General features: G+C 33.4%; 1 protein-coding gene and 1 long non-coding RNA gene across 2 annotated transcripts in view; one reads left to right on the top strand and one right to left on the bottom strand.

Annotated features, from left to right (window-relative positions):
* The window catches only part of CSMD3 (CUB and Sushi multiple domains 3), a 1,015,135-nt gene that overhangs the window by 277,353 nt on the left and 712,478 nt on the right, over positions 1–25,304 (bottom strand). Inside the window, 1 exon segment of the mRNA XM_032468125.1 lies at positions 108–277. Coding sequence (XP_032324016.1) covers positions 108–277 — 170 coding nt within the window.
* LOC116659886 lies at positions 3,218–25,282 on the top strand. The gene is made up of 3 exons (XR_004315259.1): positions 3,218–3,354; positions 14,477–14,481; positions 25,271–25,282. It is a non-coding gene; the product is annotated as an uncharacterized LOC116659886 (long non-coding RNA).

The following is a 25,304-nucleotide window of genomic DNA, read 5'->3' as shown; positions in this document are numbered from 1 at the left end:
CTTATGGTTGATTAAATACATATATATATACATATATATGTATGTATGTATTAGGGTATACTTAATAATAAAAATGATCAAAATATAAATATTCTGAGTTCACCTACCTTAAGAACATCTCCTTGTGCTAAATGAAATGTTCTGGCTGAAATATTGATTCCCTTTCCTGCTTGAACCTGAATACTATAAATGCATTCATGGTTGTTTTCATAGTTTAGTGGATAATTTGGAGAGAGCAAAATTCCTTCATTATTTGTTGCAGATGCACCACATTCAGCTGCAGGTAAAACAAAATATTGAAGTACAGTTTAATAGAAAGCATTATCATGTCAAACAATATAATGTATGGAAATGTAAATGCGTTTTATTTTAACTAGAGCCTAACATGAAAATAATGTACAGAATGGCCGTATGTTGTAGATGATTCATCCCCTCTCAAATACTAAATAGGAAGAAGGAACTACTGCCCATGGACAGAACACTTGTACGTAAGTGGAAATAGAAATAGTTTCAGTATTCTCCCCTGGTGGATGAAAGGATAGCATGGAAAAGGATGAGAGCAAAAGATTTTCAGAATGCATTTTAAGTTTGCAGATCACTGGTTAACTTTATTATTTTAAATTAATTATTTATTTTAAAGTATATAAAAAAGTAGAGAAACCATCTTCTTTTAGAATGATTCTTATTTGATCTTTTTACTTTTACCTTTTTAAAATTTGACCCTTTTTACCTCCCAGTAGTCAGCATTCTTCTAAGGACTTCAGTAACAAAAAGGACAATAAAGACTACAATGCCTTTGGAAACTAATATAATGGGTAAAACTCACTAACCAATCAATAAGTACAATGGATTGGGTATCTTTGGGAATTGTATCACCTTTCCTAGTTTAAAAGATAGAATGGATTAAGGCGTTCTCATAATCAGTACATGCTACTGCTAACCCTCCAGGACTTATTTTGCAAAATTTGAGGAGGTGTCTAATGGCTTAGGGAAAATTAGGAATTTCTCATTTTTTTCATATTTAATTTTAATTTATTACATTAAAAAGCTTGTAGCAATATTGCAAAATCAAACAAGTCCTTATAATTTCCAAACATGTTCATTACGTCTCAGAAATTCAATGAACTTGGATTTCTGTCTTATTATAACTTGCTTTCCATTACCATACCATAGGCCAGGGAGAGTTATATTTTTCTAAGTTTTAACTAAACACAAAATAAAGCAAGTCATTATGTTCCAGAAATAATACTTTTAAAATAATTATTCATGGGAACAGCCATAGGAAATATTTAACAAGATGAAGGCTAATGAATTGCTTTACCCTTTAAACGCTAAAACATTAACTAAAATAAGGCAAAAGAAAAAAGCCTAATGAGAAAATGAAAATGATCCGGATGGAGCAGTCAGTATATATCAACATAGTGTAAAATAATAATAAAAACTAATAATGTGATGCTAAGAATCAACCAGTCACATGAACTGTCGCCCAACAGAACTCTTCCAAGTTTCTTTTAAGATAAAAGAAAAACAAAAACGAAAACAAAAATTTATAGACTCCCAGTATTGATTCAGATTGTTTTTATATTACTTAAATATGTTCAAAGGTAAAAACAGAAGTGCCCTTATGCTTTTAACTGTATACAAATATAGTACCAAAATAAGTTTACAAATATAGGAATAACTATAAAAACAGTAAAATTTAAAATAATACAATGTATCTTAAGTGGCATAAGATTTTATTTTTCTGAAACTAAACTGTCCTTGGCAATGGGGATAAGGAGCCAGTTGCTGGAGTACAAGCTTCTGGAGTTTGCTATGCCTTTAATTACACTATGGTGTGCAGTAATTCAATTCCCCTCATTTTATCATCTCTGAATTGCTGAGAAACTTTCATCTGAATAGTACAACATAATGCCATATATCCTTCACTTAGTAGGAAAGAATCATTTATATTTTAAATCTGCCTGGTTTCTTTCTCAGTAGCTATTGGAATCTAGGCATGCTTATGAGGGCATGAAGACAAATGTTCCCAGATCACACAGATGATCCAGAATGCACAAATATTTTTATCAGTTAGATTATTTATTAGAGAATGCAAACAGTTTTAAAGTATGTTATAGAATCATGGAGTTGTGAGAATGTGTACTTGGATTCCAGCTTGCAAAATACTGAAACCTGATTAACAGCTCAGGTTTTAAAATTCAGAGATTAGTTTCAAAATTAGGCTTTATCTTCTACCTATATGACTTTGGCAAGTTATTTATTCTCTCTAAGCCTCAATATTGTTAATATTACAATGGAAATAATAATACCCTCTTCATAGGGATGTTTGTGTGTGTGTGTGTGTGAGTGTGTATATATGTTGATATTATATGTAGGTAATACGTGTAGGACATTTAGCACAGAACTGGCATACAGCAAGAGCTCAATAAATTAAAGATATCATTATGAATCTTCTAGTATAGATACAATGATGGCATTGTGTTGTACACACAGAAAAAGAGTTTAGGATATTTATGTTGCCCTCATTATGACTATCCAGGGGTAGAAAAGCATTTATCTGTGAAAAGCCAGAGGACTCTTTCTAATTTTGGAGAATTATTTATGATATTAAAATTATTTTAACTGAACATAACACAATCCCTCCAATAAAGGTCAAGTTACTTCAACTGCCCTTTAAAATACACTAAAAAATTATTGTTGTGTTCTCAGCATTTGAACAGGTAGTAAGTGCCTTCTCCTATAAATCCTGGTTTTATAGGGTATACTTTATAGGAGATTTTCCTTTTATATAAAAAAAAAAGAACTGGCTTTTGTTATATTTAAATTTTTCAGTTGCTTTTAATGTAAGACATTTGCACATATTGAGATATGGGGAAGTCATTCTGGCTAGTATATGATTTAACTTGAATTTTATGGTTATTAAAACAGCCTATTTGTGTCATACTAAAAATACATTGTATATCTGCTTTAATCACTGAAAAAAAAAAAAGTGTACATTGACCAGAAGTAAAGAATGTCCATGTTAAAAATAAAGATTAAATGCCTCTCTCCCTGGGATGCCTGTGCTGGTACTATCTCCGTAATAAGACTCCTTTCACAGGTGCCAAGGCCACACTGACTCACTGTGTACATGATGATCTGGTTTGTTCTGGTTTGTTGGTCATTTTTTTTTTTTTTTAAATCTTGAAGGGATGTTTCCCTGACTTGTTTGATGCTCTTTGTTCTACAAAATATAAAACTGTGCTGAAAATCATGCTTCTCTGGAGCCGTTCCTCAGAGTTGTCGTAGGCTGTCCCCCAGGGTATAGCTCTCAGGCTCAAATAAAATTCTTTTTTATTCCTATTAAAGATTGTTTACTGATTATTTCCATTGGCAATTAAAAATAGCTATAAATGATTTTCTACTTGGTGAAAAAAAAATCAGGACTTAAACCAAATAGAATTAAGGAAGAAAATTTAGACTAAATTAGCAGCTTTCTAATTTAATCAGGACTGATTATAAATAGTGAGGCCCAGTGCAAAATGAAAATGCACTATGCTTGATGAAAACTTGTTAAGAATTTCAAGAGATCAATAGAGCATTAAACCAACCATGGCCCTTCTCAGCATGGAGCCATCTCTGTGCAACTGCATGGGTTTCACACCCATGAAGCCACCTCTGCATTTATTCTTCTTAACAGATCTGCAAGATAAAACTTATTTTCTCCAGTTTTATAGAAGAAGACACTGAAGTGAGCTTTCTTGCTAAAATTGAACAAATGGTGTGTATCACAGCTGGGATTTACACTGGGATTTTTATCTGTCGTTGCCTATGATGTTAAAGGGTAAACACATAATTTCTCTTTCAGATCAAAATACTTTTTTAGTATGAAAGGAGGCATCATTAATAATTACACCATGCAACAGTGGTAAATTGACACTATCCCAGATAAACTGGTAGTTGGGTCACTTTTTTCTCTATACTTTAACTGATGCACATACTGTTTAAGGACATTATATTAAAAATTAAAAGAATTATTTTCTGTGGGCTGAGTTATGTCCTGGAGGTCAGGATACATTCATCCTACATATAATTTATAAATCTATATTCCATTATACATAATTGTGAATGTTCAGAATGATGATTTCCTATCAAGGAAGTATCTTAAAACATTAAAAAAGTAAAAATCTGTTCAGAGTGTTCTACTTATATACTCAGGAAAATTAACAAATTAATTTTTTGATGAGTTTTAATAAAATAAAATGTTCCACTAAGAATAATTTAAGGAGGAACTTCTTTAGACGCAGTGCCAAACACCAGGAGCTAGGTGACAATAAACTTATTTTTACATGGGATCTCATCTTTAACTTTATCTTTGAATTTAAAATATACCAAATGCCGGCTTCCCAGTACTGGATGTAGTATTAATATTTGCTCTGTAAAAGCTCTCTTTCCACACTTTGGCTATAGCAGTCTTGCTTGCCAACTGTAATTGAACAGGATTGAATGTTGAAATTAATAACTAACTTTGCACAGTTTGACCATATGCCCAAGTCTAGCAATGAACATGCTTCTACGTCAGTTGTGTAATAGGCTAACACAATGATATTCTCTAAATGAAAATCTGATCTTAGACTTTCTGCCTAACAAATACCACCAGCAAATTAAAGTCCACAGAATGTAATACAAGGTCGTTTATAATGTTGCCCCTGCCTTTCTATCTGTTACCCACCAGTCTCTCCCATGCACCTTATAATTCACTTCTCTCCTGAGCTACTGGCCCTCTGCCACAGTCTCACACTATAAGCCTTTATACATGATGTTTTCTCCACATATAAGTGTCACCTCTGGTCCCAAAGGATGCAGTTTCAGGGTCCAAATAAAGAAGAAAATTACTTGACATGGAATAATATTGTTACGGTTCTTTCCACCATCAGGTGGCTGTGAAGGTGTATGAAATGAAGTAATGTCACATTGAAGTATCAGGGGTACTTCTCCCAAATAGTAATGGCTGCAATGTTCATGAATGTCCAAGAAAAATACCAAAACTACAACATTTTCATCGTATGTGAAAACTTCCCAGCAAATTTTCACAAGGCACATTTTATAATCAGAAGATATGAGTATTGGCAAACTGTCATTGAATACTCACAAGGTACGTTAAAATTAACTCAGAAGAGGAACTAGCAGCAGAACAGCTAGCCCCAAGAGAGAAGAATGGCTATTTGATTCTAAGAAGGTAAGTTATTTAAAAACAACATCAACTGCACAAGAAAGAGGAGTTTGAGTAAAGGAAGTCCTAGAATCCAGGTGACAAAGATGAGTTGAAAAACAGTAATTTCCCACCATGTTGACACTTATGCACAGTATGCAGCTGTCACTGAACAAACACAAATCTATGACTTACTGCATCAGGGCAATGCCAGCGTTTTCAGTCAAGTGCTGGGACAGATTGCATATATGATGTAACATCTGTATGTGAAATATTTGTCATAATAAATATAAAGCTCTACCATAATTCTAATATAAACAACAGATTTCCTTAACAGAGTACCTTGGTAGATAATGTAGACTAAGATATTTTAAATGATTAGAGTCAGATAATTGCATGCTCAAATTCAAAAAAATCGATTTTTATTATGCATGAGCATGGAAGGTCCATTGAAACGCTCATATAACTTGCTTTCCAGCAGAAAGATGGATGCTTACCATATAAGCATTCAAAAAGACATATAGCTGAATTAGAGGTAGGGTTTCTTTTGTTGTTTATCTGGTATGTTAGGGAAAATAATGTTTTTCATAGGTGTGTATGAAAGGAGAATGTCAATAGGTGTAAGCTGCTTGCTGTTCTTGTGGTGTGGGAATGCTTTTATCTATAAGGCTTGGAAAGTTGGTTGCAAAAGATGAAGAACAAAGGAGAAAACTGAATGACCTATATTCATAAATTTTTTTTTGATATTTTGGGTCAGAAGATTCAAAGGTTGAAATGTTTTCTGGAAGTGAGGAAAGCACACTTTTCCTACCTTAACATAAGCCCAGCACCTTTTTTCCCTCATGGTCTAGAATGAATGTATGTTCTTGATAACTGATGTCACTAACTTATAAAGCCTAAGTTTGTTAATGTGAATTTCCTACAAAATAATCAATTTTAATAATCACTATTAATTAGGTGATAATGTCTCCTCTCTCTGATTTGAATTGAAAGGTCATCTTTAAATTACAGGAATTAATAATATGGAAAAACTACATAATTGAGTAGAGTGTAGGGAAATATTTTTGGAGAATAGGTCCTCAGTGCTCTGTATAGAATATAAATATTTTTCTGTGCAATCTCCAGTCTACATGCTGTTTATTATAATGCCTTTATTTTGTGAAGAACAAATCCTACTCATATAAAATATTTTTTAATTTAAACATACAGATTAAGAAATCTGAGTTAACTATATGAAACTCTTTGTTGAGTTGAAAATAATATGTTGATAAATGTGGCCTTTGTTGGATTGCAGTAGGAGAAATATGTGTACTGGACTCAGGTGATAAGAGTTACAGCTACAGTGAGGAATTTGGCAGACCAAGGATACTCATTGAATTTCAGTTTTTTTCTTACTGAAAAACACGCTAGCCTATGCATCATTAATCTCCATTACTGGGTTAAGAAAACCTGCTAGCGTCTATTGTTTGCATACAGTCATATTTTTTTTTCAGATAAACTGGTAAAATGTTTTTCAGTAATTTGGCTGGAAAATTTGAAAAATGTCTATGACTAGAGAAGTTTGCAGTTATTTTTAAGAATTTGCATTGCAATTGAATCTGTGCTTTTATGCTATTTTGAAAACACTGTGGGTTATCTTAAAATTATTTTTTGAAAACAATAAAATAAACTTGACTTGTATTATTCAAAAAAACTTAGAAAACTTTCAGACCTAAACATATCGTATGTTAAGTCAAGTAAGGTGTAGCATGAAGCAGAAATATATTTTCCATATGTTTAATTACTACCAGAGGGAAAAATGGTAATATGTGATTGTGTTCATACAGAAGGAGGTGGGGACATTCAAACTGCCAAATTCAAATCAACCATTTCTTTTTCTGTCGTGTGTGTGAATTTACCTATTTTTAGTTTTTAGGTTTTTTTTAAATTTTTATCAGCTAATTAAGCCCATTGTGCTTCAAATCTAGTTTCTACTGTATCTCATCAAATTTAGACACATTTTATGCTCCTAAGAAATCAAAAATGTTGCCAATAATCTAATAGCCATTGATTGTGAGATACATACTAATTTCAGAGATATTAAATTTCTTTTGAAAAGAGCATCTAAAATGTGAATATAGTAAAATGTGATAAGATTGACTATATTTAGAAACAATTTTAATATTCGTTTATGATTTGGTATTATTAATAACATTTCTTCTTTAGAAAATTTTTGTCAAATTTTCTTTCTCAAATGGGTCATTAATGCTTGGATTCTCAGAAGGGAATGCAAATTAGAGGGTAAAGATGTATATTAATTTCCTTATGCCACAACTGAAAATATGAGAACCATTAGTATTACTTGTACAAAGCCAGGTTTTTCCTTTCTTTAGTTATTCTTAGACAACAGTGATGTATAACTGGCTCACTCTTTCTAGCTTCTCTAAATACAATGTTTGCATGTATCCAAGCACAAATTAGTGCTTATTATAGTTATTTACAAATCAAGAATGTCTTAAAATTTTTTCACTGGAAGAACTTAATGTAGGATTTGTCTTTCTTTTCCTTCAAAATTCATTTTACTGCATATTCCATATTTATTTTTTACTAAAATCACTGTAGTCATTATTGCCATGCAGAATTATACTTTTGTGAAGACGTAAGTTCAAAATTTTTTAAATCAAATATAATTTTCAGTGAAAAAGCATAGAGGAATTTCAATAACCTGACTTTCAGTAATCCTTTTATGCTTTCTTCCTTCTCTAAAAAGTTCTTTAGAGTCTACTGTGCTAAATTTATTTACTCATGAAAAATAATGGTATTAACAGTAATACCTTAGATATACCAGGTACTACATTGGGTCTTTGGGACAAGTTCTTTGGTCTCATGTAGTATGCCGTCTAGAAGAGAGACAGACAGAAACTGGTACATACACAAATGTGTAATCTGTAGTGTGATACAAGCTTGTACAATGGCCTCGGATGGCAAAAACAAGGAAATTATACATTTTGAAGGATGGATAAGACAATAATGACAAGAAAGACTTCCTGGAATAGGTTATTCTTGATCTGAGTCAAAGAAGTGATTCCAATGTTAATCAAAACATATGAAAAAGAGATTCCAGGCCAAGGAAACTGCTAAAATCAAAGTACAAATGGGTAAACCAGATTGACATAGTTAAAAGAGCCAGTAGCTGATATGCCATTTTAAGAAATTCAGATTTTATCACATAGGCACTGTAGATCCACTGAAGAATTTTAAGAAGAAAAATATATATATGATCAGTTTTGAGAAACCCATTAGGGCTGCTCTATGGGGAAAGGATTATAGCCCTGGGTTCCTAGAGGGAAAAAAGCCTAGAGAAGATTATTATAGTAGTTCAACCAGAAGACAGCGAGAGCTTGAACTAAAATGATAGAAGAAGAGGAGAGACTTAAAGTAAAAGTTATAGAAGGAGGAATAACTTTGAGTATGTTGATGAGTATATTTTTGTAAATAATGAATATCCTGCGCCAGCAGGATATCAGGTGGAGAAGTCCACTAAGCATCCAGGCATATGTACAGTCATGGGACTGATATTTCAAACCACAGACAAAAGGATTTATTCAGAGGACACATATGAATTGAGAAGAAAAGCAAACTAAGACCAGAATTCATAAAGCCTCAGAATTTAAGCCAGAGGCAAAAGGAACACCCATAGGAAGCTGAATCATGCAAGAGTAGGGAGGAGATAGTTGCAAGAAAAATATTCTTGGTGGTGCTAAATGTTACACACAGTTAAATTAAGATGAATACTAATAATTCACTGCTTTGGGTAATTAAGAGGTTGAGAAGAAAAGGAGAAAGACAATGATCTTAATGATATTGACTATAAAAAAAGGGAGAAATACAAGGATAGTCAGCAGTGACTCAGGTTTAAAGAAAGTGTTTTTTGTTGTTGATGTTTGTGGGGTATTTTTGGTTTTTGTTTTTTATTTTTGTTTTTGTTTTTATGCTATTTTTGAATTTTAAAAGATTTGAAGGTGTTTATGTTACAACAGTACAGACATAGAGGTTAAGTGCAGTTTTCAAAAGCCATCCCTGATTCTGAAGACCTAACAGTCTAGCATCCTAAAACTAGACTAATAAAAACGTTTCCTGGTAAAATCTGTGTGATTTTTAATGTGGTAAGTGAAAACAAAGATTTAAATTCTACATATACTATGATTACTACTATGAAACAACATACATAGAAGAAAAGTCCTACAAGAATATAGAAACAAATTCCACTGTAGTTTTTGGGTAATTTACTCATTAATTAAAAATTTAGTGAAAAATTGGTATCAAAAGTGTTCAAAACATGTTTCTTATTCAGAGATTAAAATGCAGTATCTTTTGTCTAAAATAGTCTCAGATTAAGTGTAAGATTAGTAAAGTTCTCTCCTGGGACTGGGGAAGAATGGAAGTAGGAGATGGGAGCAGACAGCTTCTTCTTTGTGCATTTTCCTCCTCGTTTTCCTGTATTACTTTAGCATGAGCACTGTCTCCCTAACACTTTTTAAATGAAAAGATAAGAAAGCAAATAAGGGACACATCATTTCTTACATATTAGAGTGACTTCTATGCTATTAAGTGCCCCGACTACTTAATTAAATGATCCAAATGTTATAGTAAGCAAAATTTAAAGCATATAAAAGAGCATATTTAAAGAGGGAAGTGTATAATATAATGAATATATAAGGAATATGTTAGCTAAATTAAGGTATTGGTTAAGAAAACACAATTACTTTATGAAAAGTAAAATCTACATTAAGCAAATCTAGTCATGTAAGCAGCATTATTGCTTTGCATTTCATTGTATACATAAAATAAAAAGAGTTTTCAGTTGAAGATAGATGATAGTCATTTATTCCCACTTACAATCTCCAAAACCAATATTATTTAATTTTTTCAAGCTATATGAAACTTTTCATTCAAATAATGTTTCCAGGTGGTTTTGAGGGTTGGTTACCACATTTCTCTTAGAATTTGAAAAGTCTAGAAACACTTAAGAACCATTTCCAAGGCTCATCTCCACAAATACAGTCATAATTAAGCTTGGCATTTATCACAAAGAATTTCTGGCATGATATGTTGATCCTGCCAAGACTCTAAGTTAAAGTGTTTGTAAGAAGGGGGATATCCCTGTTTCCCATATTTAAAGAAACACTGTGAAGGAGATTCAACAAAATATAATGTTTTGGTATCTCAGAATCCCTGTCCTCTGGTTAATATGAATAATACCAATTCTATGATATTTCCCTAGTTCTTATCATAAAGTTTGAAATGACAGTGGTCAATATAAGACTTTCTCAGCTGTTTGAAATCCAAGTTGTTGATTTCACCATTTCTTCCCTTCTTACTGGTGATAAAGAACAACTGTATAACATGATCTAATTAACTAATAAATAAGTGGCCAAAGGCCATTTTGACTAGTACCTTTCCAGTTTTGCAGAAATCAGAAAACAGAGCCCTCTCAAGTCCCTAAAAAACAAGCAAATCAACAAAAAACAAAACTAATATGGAAAGCCCCTAGGTCTGATTGCCCCTTCATCAACTGAGCATCATCTTCTGAGTCTCATCTCTTAGCTACACTCTGGAGGATGAAGGGAGTAGACTTCAAGCCCTAAGAGTCTACTGAGCCTGCAATGGGTGGACTTCTCTTTGGTCAATGTAAATAATGTCACAACTTCAATTCAGGGAAAGGTCTCATGCTTTCCTCCTCAAACTGTATTAAAACACACCATGCTAAGTACTCAATAATTACATTTAAATACTCTAAAGCAAACTATAACTAAATTTTGGAAAATGTGGCATTTTATATGACTTTTTAAGATGTGAGAAGATTTACTATGGACTGAAACATTTTTTCAAATTAAATATGACAAGAGAAACAAATCAATATACTAAACATTTAGTAATTTCTAAATAACTCCTCCTAATGGAAAGTTTAACTCAACTTCTAAGGTTTCATGGGGATAGAATGACCGAGGAATGCCACTCATAATGTAGATAAGCCTTTAATTTACATCTGCAAAAACAAAAATCAGGAGCTAGAATCCTAACCCTATTATCTCTACAGCAAGTACATTTCTGGTTGCTAAATACCTTTCCAAGGATTCTATAAAAAGCACAGGGAATAGTTACATTTTATGGAATGTGCCAAATTAATCCAAGGAAATGAACCATATTGGATTTTGCCACTTTAATTTACTAATTAGTTATCATATTGTTGATTTTAATAGCTAAAAGTGATAGAAAAAAAAAACTTCAGAAAAGAGTCGTGCAATTTTGAATGGGCACTTAGGATTATACACACACACACACACACACACACACACACAATACCCAGAAATCTAAAAATAATTCAAACAATCAGAAGAAAGATAGCTATGTATTTATTGATAGCACCAGTTGTATGTTTTGTTCTAAAGCATGATCCCTAACAGACTATTGGCTTTGGAGATGGCTTTTCCAGTCAAATTAGATATGAATCATTGGTACTAGTGTGGTATTTGTTGGGGGCAACAACATATGTTGAGTCATTTTTTACTCCCATATGGATTCTAGCTAATGAAATGAAATTTAAATGTGTTTTCTTGAGTCTACTGGACAAAGACTGCATATAGAATAATTTGTCAATATAAAATATAAGAAATTCAAATTTCCCTTAAGGGACAGAAATGTAAGCATCTAAAATATAGTACTGTGAATTAAAATATTACATTTTAAATCTATGATGGATGAATAGAAATTCTAGTGCATAGCAGGCACTTGTTATTAGCTGATAGTAGAGAAGAGTGAAATACACAGATTAATTAAATTGCTATGTGATATGCTATAAAAACATATATGAACAAATTTGATGGGAACAGTGTGAATGGACAAAGCAATTTTGCCTGTATAAGCTGAGAAAGGCCACAGAAAAAGTGAAACAATCAGATTTTGAAGGAATGTAAGTGCAATTTGCTAAAGCAATTGTAAAATGTCTTCGGTGTTCTTAAGAAATATCTCATTTCATTATGTTCTTCATGTTCTTAAGAGGCATTACCAACCAGGTATAATAGATATAAAAACTGAATTTTTATTTTAAAAGAACTAAGGTCTGCATGAATGTGAATAAGAAAGTATTCCACTTCCCTGGTCTTCACTGCATCAATTTCTCAGGAACAGTGTATTGAAGATTCCTTGAAAAAATTTTGGCCTATTTCATAGCTGTACATTCTCTGTTTTGTAACCTAATGGGATACAACTAATAAATCATAAGAATTTGGAGGACAGACTGCAGTATGGGGCTACATGCCAGGAGATTATAAATAACAGGACCAGCTGGAGAGCAGTGACTAGTCCATCCTTGACTTCTCCATAGCAACACTACTGATTCTACAGTACATGAGTTATGAGTGGAGTTTGAGATCAGTATTCTTTGGAAAAAAATTTATAAAAAAAGGGACAAACATATTGTGATCTTTCAATGTATATTTTTAGACAGTGCCAATTACAAACTTTTAAAAAACAATTTAATTTGTAAAACAAAGTCATTGTACTCTAAAACTAACTGAAATAAAATGGTCTGTATACACATAATTTGAATGTTCGAGCTTACTGCCACATGAAAGTGTCTTTATTTTTCTTTTTCCTTAACCAGTGTTTGTTATGCTCTGTTTTTCTTTCCTTGCTCCTATTTTCTCCACTACTGTTGCAATTAAGGTAGATGCTTGCAGTTTCATTTTGTTAGTTTGCTTGCTTGCTTAAATTTCTTTATGGAAAAAGTACTATTTAAAGCAAGTATTAAAAGGAGAAAATCTTTTAGCAGATCATGTATGTGGAATTTCATTTTACACAAATTTGAATTATACAAATTTGAAATCTTAAAAATTCAAATATTAATAAGTTCTCACTTTATATAAATACTTTTAATTTACACAAATATTTCAATTAAAAAATAATAATCTCACAGTTTGAAAGCTGTGGACCAAACCAACCATGTTTATTTCAATGTCACAGCCTCCCCTCTTTATTTTGACTAGAAACACCAGGCATCCTTTGGTACACACCTTGCTTTGCATGAGAAATGCTTTGGAATGCTTGTAGTGACATTCTCTCATTGATCTCACAAATATTTATTGAGTGTCCAGTATGTACTAGACACTATTCTTTATACCTGAGATTCAGCCATGGAAAAAGAGAGAGAGAGAGAGAGAGATGAAAATCCTTATTTTCATGAAGCGTCTATTCCTGTGAGGGATGACAGGCAATAAAGAAGTATAGAAAAATAAGTAAATCAAACAATAGTCTAGATGGTTGTAAGTGCTAAGGAGAAAATGCAAATTAGAGGAGAGATATAGGAAGGGTATTCATTGAGAGTACTCACTGAGAAGTCACAATTGAGTAGAGCTCTGCAGGAGCAAGTATGCAGATATTTAGAAAAAATTATTACAGGCAAAGGGAATAGCAAATACAGTAGGATGTGTTTGGTATTTGGGGAAACAGCAAGATCAGTGTGACCGGAGTGCCTAAAACTGGTTCACTTTTTCTGCTTCCACTCTTTCTCCCCTGGAGTCTATTCTCAACACAGAGACTGAATGATCCTTAGAGACAGATATTCTAGGATCCCTATATGTTTGTCCCTTTGGCAATTCTTTGGTCAAAATCCTTTAATGGCTTTCCTTCTCATTCTGAGTAAAACCAAAGTCCTTGTGATGGTCCACAAAGCCCTACACGATATATTCTACCCTCTTAACTCTCTGCCTTTACCTCATCCTATTTTCTCTCTTCCTCCGTCCATTACTCTCTGTTCTCCTCTCACCTACTCTATTTGGGTTCTGATGAAAAGACTTATGAAAGGGACAAACAGAGGGATTCTAGGATGCATGTCCTTAAAGGATCACTTAGGCTTTGAAATGAGAATAGACTCTGGTGAAGCAAGGATGTTCACTATTACTTTGCTATTATTTTAACAGTCACTATAATTATAATTCACATGTTTTGTTATTTTACAAAAATTTCTTCCAAGCATCCAAGCACTCATTAAGTGGTGGTAATACGAATGTTAGAAAAATTTTTTAAAAAAGAAACTTTAGAATGGAAGTTATCTGTGATAAAACACAAGAATATGGCTAACTACCATGATATACTTTACTGTTAATTTAGGAAATAGCAGTCTACAAAATATTATGAATAATGCTGAAATTTTTTAAAGTAGCATTAAAATAAGACAAAATCACCATTATCCTAGATTTATCAATTTTAAGAATGCTTTCACCTCTTCAGTTATCACTGCAGGAAATGTACAGATGATTTAAGAGAGTGAATTGTGATGTTTTCAGAACATAACACTTGCCTAAAATGTGATCATTTTGTATAACTCCTACGTATTTAAGTTTCAACAGTTTATTTAAGTTTCAACAGTTTAAGTTTCAACAGTTAAGTAAGTTGTTGTTTAAAAGTAAACATCATAATTTGTTAGATCCAACCAAAAAGTTTCCTGAAGTCAAAATTAAGAATCTTATGTCCATATTTTAAATATTTTGACATTTTCTTTGTCAAAATGACATTTTGACATGTTCTAGTTTGGACACTTTGTACACATATATAGTTTTATTTCTTCAAAAAGTCTTCTATGACAGTTTCAATCCATACAAATTTCTATCTTCTTAGAAATTTTCTCAGAACCACTCACTTTAGCACTAACTTTTTGGTTCATCTCTCATCTAACATTCATAATACAAACTTGTCAAAGGCTAGGCCTGTGATAGTTTTTCCTTTTCTCTAGAAAGTATCATATGCTGAAAATATAACAGGTTTAAGTTTCTACACCTTCTTCTTTGGAAATTTCATTTCATTGATCCATCTGTGATTTCCAAATCTATCTCCAATCTAGTTCTCGTTGTCCAGCTCCAGATTTGTATATCCTGCTGTCTACCATATATCTCCAAATGTACACAACATAGCAACTCAAATTCCCAAGCAGAAGGTATTTACTCCCACTTCTCAATCCAAAGCCTCTCTGCCCTCTTTGTGCCCTGTCTTAGTGAACAGTAGCCAAATGGTTTATCAATACTTATGCTACCACAGATGTATTCTGCTTTTTCATGACACTGGCCTTTTACAGGTGCTGTTACTTTCTCAAGAGAATATTTTCTCTGCCATTCACACACATCTTCCCCACCCACATAGAACTAATGCCTACTCATCCCTTGGTCTCAATTAGAGATCATTTCCTCTGGGAAACTGCTCCTGTTTTAGGGAATTTATTACACTCTATTAAAATTGACTATTTACTTGTTTATATCTCCCACAGACTGTTTGCTCTTTGAGGTCAAGGAACTTATTACCGCCCTAGGACATTATATCCCAAATGCCTAGCACAATAGTTAGCCCAGACTGCATATTATTGAATAGATACTCAGTAAATTTATATTAGTTAAAATACTAGAGTATTAATCTTACATTATGCTCCATATTCTTCTCAAACTACACATAAATTTTTAAATATAATTAATAGGACCAATTATTATTTCTTACCCCAGGAAATATGAATAAAGATGCTTCCCTCTTTATGTTTATGATTATCTCAATCTCTAATAGAAAAATTTGGGAAATGAATTCAATAACTTTAATTTTTATGCTGAAGTAGGACTATAACAGTAGCATAGTCTATAAACTTAAACATAAGCATCTGGAAATGAATTAGGAACCATGTGCAAAAGGTACCACTGGTGTACTAAATTGATTCTTTAGAAGTTTTTGAAACACTCAAATTTCAATCCTGGTGACAGGAATCTAAGAGGCATACAGGAAATGAGATTTAAACTAAGAATTATTTTAATTTCTAACTTTGTATAAATCTTGGTTTGAAATACAATATTTTATTTTAGAAGGAAATGGTTAACTCTAAGTCTGAAAAAGAAATTATAAGGAAAAGAATTTAGCTGCCCATGGTGAACAGATACATAGGATCTTTGTAACAAAGATCTTCACAGTTCTCCCTGAAGTTGTTACTGTGTGTATGTATGTGTTGGGAGAAGGAAGCTGGGGGAGGAGGGCACTGGAGGCTTCATTATGGCCTAGGGAGAAAATCCTTACAGACTGTTTATCTCATTTTCCTTTGATTTGCAGATCACCAAGCAATGTTCTGATTACTGATTTGGTTTCCCTGGCAACCTGATGTTAGAAAGAACATGGTAATTGTAATGAACAGTGTGACTGTTGGAATAAAATATATCCCTCTTCCAATAAATTAATATATTTATATAACTAATATTGTCTGATACGTAAATATACTGAAAGGACTTCACAAAGTTGAGTTCACACAGTGAAATCTGGTCCTAAATTATGGGATTTTACCAGGATAATGCCATCCATTGAGGCCTCAACACAATTACCAACCAAGTTGCTCCTTCATATCATGACTATACAAAGAGAGAATAGGTTTTAGAATCAGATTCATCTGGTTTCACATCTAGCTTTGTCACTTGCAAGGCAAGTGATTTTTTGTGAGTTACTTAACTTTGTGCTTCAGTTTTCTTATCAGTGATTTAAGTAAAATTTCTCTTATACTAGTGAAAATTAGGAATCATAAACCCTAATTGTCTGGAACCAGGCTGGGCACATAGTATTTACTAAATAAATGACAAGTAGTAGTAGTAATTTAGTAGTAATATTGTCTTTATATAAATACAATGCCAGGTTTGTCTAAATACTGGTTATAGTGAATTTTGTAATAAGAATTATCAAAGACAAGTACATAGAGCACACTGACAAGTGTAGACTGTAATGCAAATTAGACTTACTAAAATGATTAACTGGAATTTAGAAACTGAATAAAATCTGAAAATAGCCCTTTAGAGCCTAGCAGTATATTTAATTAATCTGCTAAGACATTTATATAATATATATAAACTCAATTAAATTGATAAGCATGGAACAGAGGAACTAAATTTAGATATACCATACAATTTTTTCTTTGACAATTAAAGACCTTCTAACTTAGGTGCAAGATTACTTAATATCTTAAATTTCTTTGAAAGATCATAAATGAAAAAAGTAATTTTAAACTAAAATAATATTACAAAAATGTGAGATTTTTAATGCTATCATTTGAGAACTGAAAAGTTGCAGAGGCCTGTTTAAGCTTTTTTAGAGCATAGCATTCAGGTAAAACCTCAAAGCCTGCTATACAATAAGATATACTACAAATATACTATTTACTGATAATTTGGGTTACTATAATTTGTATCACTTTAAAGTTCTCTTGAATTATATATTTTGACTAATCATAAAAAGTAATTCTGTGTTTTACAACAACCTACAACAAATTAACTTAAAAAAAAATAATGGATTTCCTGAACAAATTTTGAGCTGAAACTCAAAAGCAGTAAAACCCTTTTTCTCTCTGTGTTTGTATGGATCAATACAAAATGTAGCACACTAAATTCTATCATAAAACACATGAACTTGAACTGTCAGAACCCACAGTAGATAAGGATAATTTAGGAGCTTTGAACCATGACAGTACAGTGTTTCACAAAAGTTGAACAAATATGGGCTTTTATGCCCAAGAATTAACCTATCTGTAAAACCTAAACACATTTCCTATAATGCCTTTTTAAATGCCAATAGCAGCAGTTGGGAGATTATTGAACTTGCAAATATTAATTGAGAGTTTGTTGATCTTCCAGATAGCTAAGACAGCACTGTAATTGGTACCTAAAAGTATGCTGAAAACTACCTTAACTTGAAGCAAAAAGGTTCAAATAAAAGATTTTTACAGTCACTTTGGACTAGATATAAAATATATGTACATCATAAAATTTAACCAATAATGTAACTACTAATTGAAAAATCTGTAGTAGGCTGTCACCAAATATGGCTCTTATAGAAAGACATAAACCTATATACTATAAACCATATGAGTAAGAGTGCTGGCATTCTGGGGCAGTGCTATGAGTATATATATGTTGTCCCTAGGGATGCTGGAGTTACATAAGCAAAATATAACAAAGGAACAGTGAAATTAATGCATTCTGTTATACAAATCCCATCTTTATAAGAAAATAATATTTATGTGAACTAAGTATCAGTCTTGTTTTCACTGTGGCACAAGAAATTTATTATCTCTAGAATTAAGAGAAAAAAATCTCATTTTATGCTTATTTAATATTAGGAGCAGATTACCCATGAGGAATGGCCATGAAGCTTCTTTAAGCTACCACTGAAATGGTACTGTTTGGAAATTTCACATTCATTAACTAGAGGCACAATATACTACAATAATTAAAAATCAGTCTTCAAATTACCCAGAATATTTTTCACAGATGTGGAACAAATAATCTCAAATTTATATGGAGTCACAAAAGATTCATAATTGCCAAAGAAATACTGAAGAAAAAGAACAAAGCTAGAGGCATAACCCTCCCAGACTTCAGATAATACTACACAGCCACAGTAATTAAAACAGCATGGTAGTGGCACAAAAATAGACATATGGATCAATGGAACAGAATAGAGGGCCCAGAAATAAACGCACACAGGTACAGTCATTTAATCTTTGACAAAGGAAGCAAGAATATACAATGGGGAAAAGACAGTCTCTTTGGCCAATGGTGTTGGGAAAGCTGGACAGCTGCATGTAAATTGATGAAATTAGAACACTCCCTCACACCACACACAAAAGTAAACTCAAAATGGCTTAAAGACTTAAATATAAGACATGACACAATAAAACGCCTAGAAGAGAACACAAGCAAAACATTCTCTGACATTAATTGTACCAATGTTTTCTTATGTCAGTCTACTAAGGCAATTGAAATAAAAAGAATAATAAATAATAGGACCTAATTAAATTTATAAGCTTTTGCATAGCAAAGGAAATCATAAACAAAATGAAAAGATAATCTATGGAATGGGAGAAAATATTTGCAAATGATGCAACTGACATGGGCTTAGTTTCCAGAATGTACAAACAGCTCATACAACTCAATAACAAAAAAAGGAAACAATTCAATCAAAAAATAGGCAGAATTCCTAAATTTACATTTCTCCAAAGAAGACATTCAGATGGCTAATAAGCACATGAAAAGATGCTCAATATCACTAATTATCAGAAAATAAAAATCAAAACTACAATGACATATCACCTCATACCAGTCAGAATGGCCATCATTAAAAAGTTCACAAATGATAAATGCTGGAGAGAGGTGTGAAGAAAAGGGAACTCTCTAATACTGCTGGTAGGAATGTAATTTGGTACAACCATTATGGTAAACAGTATAGAGATGCCTTAAAAAACTAAAAATAGAGTTATCATATGATCCAGCAATCCTATTCCTGGACAAATATCTGGAGAAAGCTCCATTTTGAAAAGATACGCACACCCCAAAGTTCATACTAGCACTAGTTACAATAGCCAAGACATGAAAGCAACCTAAATGTCCATCCACAGATGATTGGATAAAGAAGTATACACACACACACACACACACACACACACACACACACACACACACACACACAATGGAATACTACTCAGCCATAAAAATGGAATAATGCCATTTGCAGCAACATGGATGGACCTAGAGATTATCATGCTGAGTGAAGTAAGTCAGACAGAGAAAGACAAATATCACATGACATCACTTATATGTGGAATTTAAAAAAAAATGAGACAAATGAACTTATTTACAAAACAGAAACAGACTCACAGGCATAGAAAATAAACTTATGGTTAAAGGGGGAAGTGGAGGGTAAATTAGGAGTTTGGGATTAGCAGGTACAAACTACTATACATAAAATAGATAAACAAGGTCCTAAGGTATAGCACAGGGAGCTATATTCAATATCTTGTAATAACCTATAATGAAAACGAATATGAAAAAGAATATGCATATATATGTGTATGTGTGTGTGCGTATCACTGAATTGCTATGCTGTACACCAGAAACTAACGAAACACTGTAAATCAGCTATAATTCAATTAAAAAATAAAAATGTCTTGAGTGAATACCTGGGTTCTCACGTAGGTTTTATTCATGTGACCGCAAGAAAGTTTCTTAATCTCATGTGTCTTCATCAGTAAAATGAGGATAATTATAGTACCAAATCTGGTGTTGTTTTGAGGATTAAAGAAATTAGCATATGTAGTGAATTTGGAACAGAGCCATTATCTGGTATGTATCTGGTATACACTCAACAAATTATAATTGTCATTTTATTCTCATGTATGTTAATGATATTTTAGTGTTATTCCTATTTTAAAAATACAGAAATACATGATATCAATACACACCTCTTGAAAATGCCTGTGCTACATATATTTCCACTATATAGCACTCCAACCTATAAGATACATAAACTATAAGCATTTATTGAATGCTTGATTTCAGAACATTGCTCTAACGGGCTATGACATTGTTGAGTGTCCAAGCAGTCCCTCAGTAGCAATGTGATAGCTAATAAAGTCATAAGGGTCACTACTGCAGCTAATGGGTTGGCTTGCCACCCTTCCATAGATTTGGCTGGTAAGGAGACAGCGAGCCCAAAAGGATTCAGTTTATTACTTATATAGACAGAAACACAAGATCAGCATAATGTCCACTCATTGTATCCCTTATCCCACAGGATGACATTAAACCAGAAAGGCCAAATGATAGCTGGCATGGATTTAGTTCACTCTGCCGTTGAGGAGTTAACAATAAATTACAGTCAGTCAAGACTTATGCAGAAGCTTGTGAGCGTACCCTAAAAGGGGAGAAGTCCTGACTCAACCAAGACTAGGGAGATGAGTGAGAAACAACCTGGTGGCAACTTCTTACCAGGTTGCTTATCTCCCCTTATTCCAGAAAGAACCCCAGGTCATTCTGCCAAGAGTTAGGTCAGACTGCAGACAAGTCTCGCCCACACAACCTGTGTGGAAATGTGTGAGTTTGCGAGGGCGCTCACCACACAGTAGAGCTGTTTTCTTCAGGCTTGGTTTCTTTGAAAAAATTGATAGTCCTATATGTGTACGATTTTTACAACAAAGTGATATAGATTATGTGTAGTTGGGTGAGGAGTAGATTAACATTAATGTATAAAAACTTGATTTTTCATGTTCCAGCACAAGGAGAAAATAATACTGACTTGGATTTGTCTTCTTATTTAGGCAAAATATTAATACCTATGCTACAATAGAAGCCAGCTGATTTTACTTTTTCACATTAAAGAAAAAATTCTCTAAATATGCATAATTATGGCCCTGACCTCTACTAAAACAGTGAAGAACGTGAATTCGTGTTTAAAGCAAAAGTGAAGTTTTTGCAATCTGGGGTAAATTATGTGTAAATATGCCTAGGAAAAAACAACCTGTAAAAGCTAAAAATATTTGGGCTCATTAGTAAAGCATACGGCAGTTTCAAATCTGTAATTATCTCACTGAATAGTTGTTTAAAAGGACACATTCTGTTGTTTAAAAGGACACATTCCACATTGATCCCTGAAGGTTGAAAACCAAAAATTTCAGATTACATTAAAAAACAAATTTCATGGCCAGGGAACTTTCAGTTAACCTACCTTTCTCTGGCTTTTTATGAGTTAAATCCTATGACCATTAGACTAACCAGCTGATTTCAATGATTATGATTTTTACCATCTGTCCCAATGTACACTAGGGATTCGTTTCCACTCCACACCTTCAGAATAAAAAATGATTCATGGAAACAGGCATTCACTAGGAAACTTGAGTATGTGTTTAGCAGGTCATTTCTTGGCTTTCAACTCAGACAATGTAGGTGTAGAAAGAACTTTCAACCCCCCTCCCCAAAAAAGAGAACTTTCACCCTTCCTTTCCTTTAAACTTTCTTTTCCTTTCCTTCAAACTTTCTTTTCCTTTCCTTCAACATACACATTTGCAGTTGCCTATCTCTTTGCATCCATATATTTACATAGGAACAGAAGAAACTCCTGGGAGAAAAGGTAGTGAAACCTGATATCCATCAGCCCTCTATTCCAAGTCTGCCTTTGAGGCTGACACATATAAAACTGCCCCTGATAAACTGGAATGATCCTAGTTGAAGCCAGGGGTTGGGGTGGGGGGGTGCAGGGGGTAGGGAGGAATCAGAACAAAACTCAACGTGAAGTTAGGAGAAGGGACCAGCAAACTAGAGACCTGCAGGGAGCACTGAACTGGGGCACTATCTGCTGCTGCAGCTGCCGAAACCCATCCAGCCTCAGCTACCTGAGGGCGGTGGATAGTTCACACTGGATAGTTACCTGTGAATCTGGAGTGCCTATGGCCAAAGAGCTCTAACACTAAGGGTTCAGTCAGATTATCTGCAAGATACTTCGGAGTGAGTCTTAAACAAAGGTTAAGCACTGTCTTCCCTCTCAAGGCAGAAGGTTTAGCAGAAACAAATGGTTCAGCTTTGTTTTTGACGACATTGACTAACTTTCACTTTTTTTTCCCAAAAAAGTTTAACTGAGCTGCAGTTCTGTGGGAACTTTATTTGCAACAAAAATTTCTTAGTCACCTCTATACAAATAACTAGCAAACAGAATAAAATGTTTTATTTTGCTTTCCCATATAATTTTCTCTCACAATAACTTTATCCCCATTTTGATTATGAGTTATCAAGGCCAGAGTAATACTAAGTGACTTGTAAAAGACAATATAATTGGTATGTAGTAAGTTAGTACTTAAACCCGGATCCTCTAACTTGAAATTCCAAAGTTTTTCTGCCATGCCTATTATTTAAAGCAGGAGCATGAAATGATTAAGCAGTAGTAACTCAGGAAACTAGTCAATGCATGCATTAGGGATGAGAGTAAAAGGAAGAAAGACTGCCTAATAACATAGTTAAGATTGCTGAGGAAAGTGCGGTGGATGAAGATGGAAGAGTCCTCCAAGTTAAAACGAAAGTCAGTGTGAAGATAGTTTTTCCTGCCTAAAGTCATGATATACGATAAGATTCAGACGATGAAAGAATGACTGCTGAAGGTAGAGGAATTACAGAGCGTAAAGAATTACCCAGGAGACTTCGTTTCTCATAGTTCTCAAGTTAACTCAAATTGAGAAATAGTAATTAGGAACAGAAATAGAAAGAGAGCAAGGAATATAAATATGATTACTAAGCCCTAATCAAGACATAAGGCTGATATTTTAAGGAGTGGTTACTTCTCCTGTGGCAGTCATCTACTACCCCCTTCATTCCTTGGCGGGATTTAAGCTCCTGGCTCACTGACATGCTAAAAACATAAATCTTGTCCTATTTTCTTGATGTTTTCAGTATTTCCAAATCCATTTACTCTCTCACTCTTTCATGACGATTTCATATCTTCATTTCTCTTCTCAACGATGCAGTGTCTCCTCCTTCACCCTCCTCTCAACTAATGATCTTGCCTCCTACTTCACAGAAAAAAACTAATCAAAAGAGGACTTCTTACAAATTTCTACTAGCACAGCACTCCATTACCCCACATACTTGTGTCTTTGCCAACATTCTCTGCTTTTCTTCTGTGATCCATCACTTGGGGTGATCATGTGTGTTTTTCAGGTTTGTACATTGTACAGTCCCTCAGTACATTATTCTTGCTTATGCAAGGACATCACTCTGTTAATTTGCCATCAATTTCTCCTCCTCATTAGTTTCTCTTCCTCACTGAATCACTTTCAGTGGTATATAAAATGTGACATCTTTCTTCTATTTTATTAAAAAAAAGAAGAAAACCTTCTAGCATTTGATCTAACAGCATTGATAATAGTGGGACATCTAGGTTTTATGTAACACCTAATAAGATATAAAATGATGTACAAGCATCATCCATGAAGGACTAATGATTTAAAACAAAAACAAAAACAGTTTAACCAGAAACTAATCAAGTCTACAGACCTAACCTGCTGTTTACAATGACAAACAGCAAGGGAGTGGCGGTAGAGTAGGAGTGAGAGAGTAGTGTAACTGAAAAAGTTAAATGAAACAATAAGGCAACAATCAGAAAAATCCAGAATATAGAATATTTTGCAGGACAAACGCCCCAGTGTCTTCGAGAAGTCATGTTATAAGAAAAATAAGAGACTAAAGAATCGTAAGAACGAAATACATGCCTAAACCTTGATTTGGATTCTAATTTGGAAAAAAAAAAAGTTATAAAGGCATTTGGGGGAAATTTGAATGTGTCCTGGAAGTTAAATGATTCCAGGTATGATAATGGTTACAATTATGTAGGAGAATGGTCTTACTTTTAGAAATGCGTATTAAAACATTCTGGAGTCAAATATCTGATGTCTGTAATGAATTTTCAAATTTGCAGAAAAATGATATAAAGAAATACGGCAAAATTTCAAGAATGGTTAAACTTCAGTAGTATCTGTCTGGATGTTCTACTTTTTCATCTTTGGGGCATATTTGAAAAGTAATATCATAAAAAAGTTTGGGGAAAAATCCTCTCTTGATCCAGTATTTCCCTTGAGCTGCCACTTCATTACACAGAACTTCTTTTCAGAAAAACTCCTCAAAGAAAGGTGCCTAGATTCACTCTGCAATTCTCCTCCCATTTTCTCAAACTTTCACCCTGTCACTCATTGAAACTGCATTTGTCAAGTTCACCAATTACTTTCATGTTTTGATGTATATTCACACCCCTCATCTTACTTAGCCTTTCAGGAGCATTTGGGGCAGGGATCAGTCCTTTCTCCTTGAAACTCTTTCTTCCTTAGTTTCTGGGACATCAGTCTCTACTTGTTTTCCTCCTACATTACAGACTTCTGCTTCTCAGGCTCCTTGGCTGGTTCTTTTTCATCTCTCAGATTTCCAAATATTGTTGGGGTCAGGGCTTGGCTTCTTCTTATCCTACACTTAACTCCCTTGCTTATCTCATCCAATCCCATGGATTTCAATAGATCTAAATACTGAAAACATGTAAATTACTTCTGGAATTCTCCCATGATTTCCAGATTCTGTAGTTAGTTGGAATTCTCTGTCTGGAGCCTAGAGACCATGACACATGAGTATTGTGTATTTTTCTTTATTCTGTCTCAGTGGTATACTCAAGAGGAGGTTGGCTCTTGAAATGGTCTAAGGTCTGGCTATGATATAAAAGCAGTGGAAGAGCACATAAAAGAGTTCTGTGAATCCTA

This window comes from Camelus ferus, chromosome 25 (assembly GCF_009834535.1).
Source record: "Camelus ferus isolate YT-003-E chromosome 25, BCGSAC_Cfer_1.0, whole genome shotgun sequence".
Taxonomy (NCBI): Eukaryota; Metazoa; Chordata; class Mammalia; order Artiodactyla; family Camelidae; genus Camelus; species Camelus ferus.
This window is presented reverse-complemented; position numbering and strand designations above follow the sequence as displayed.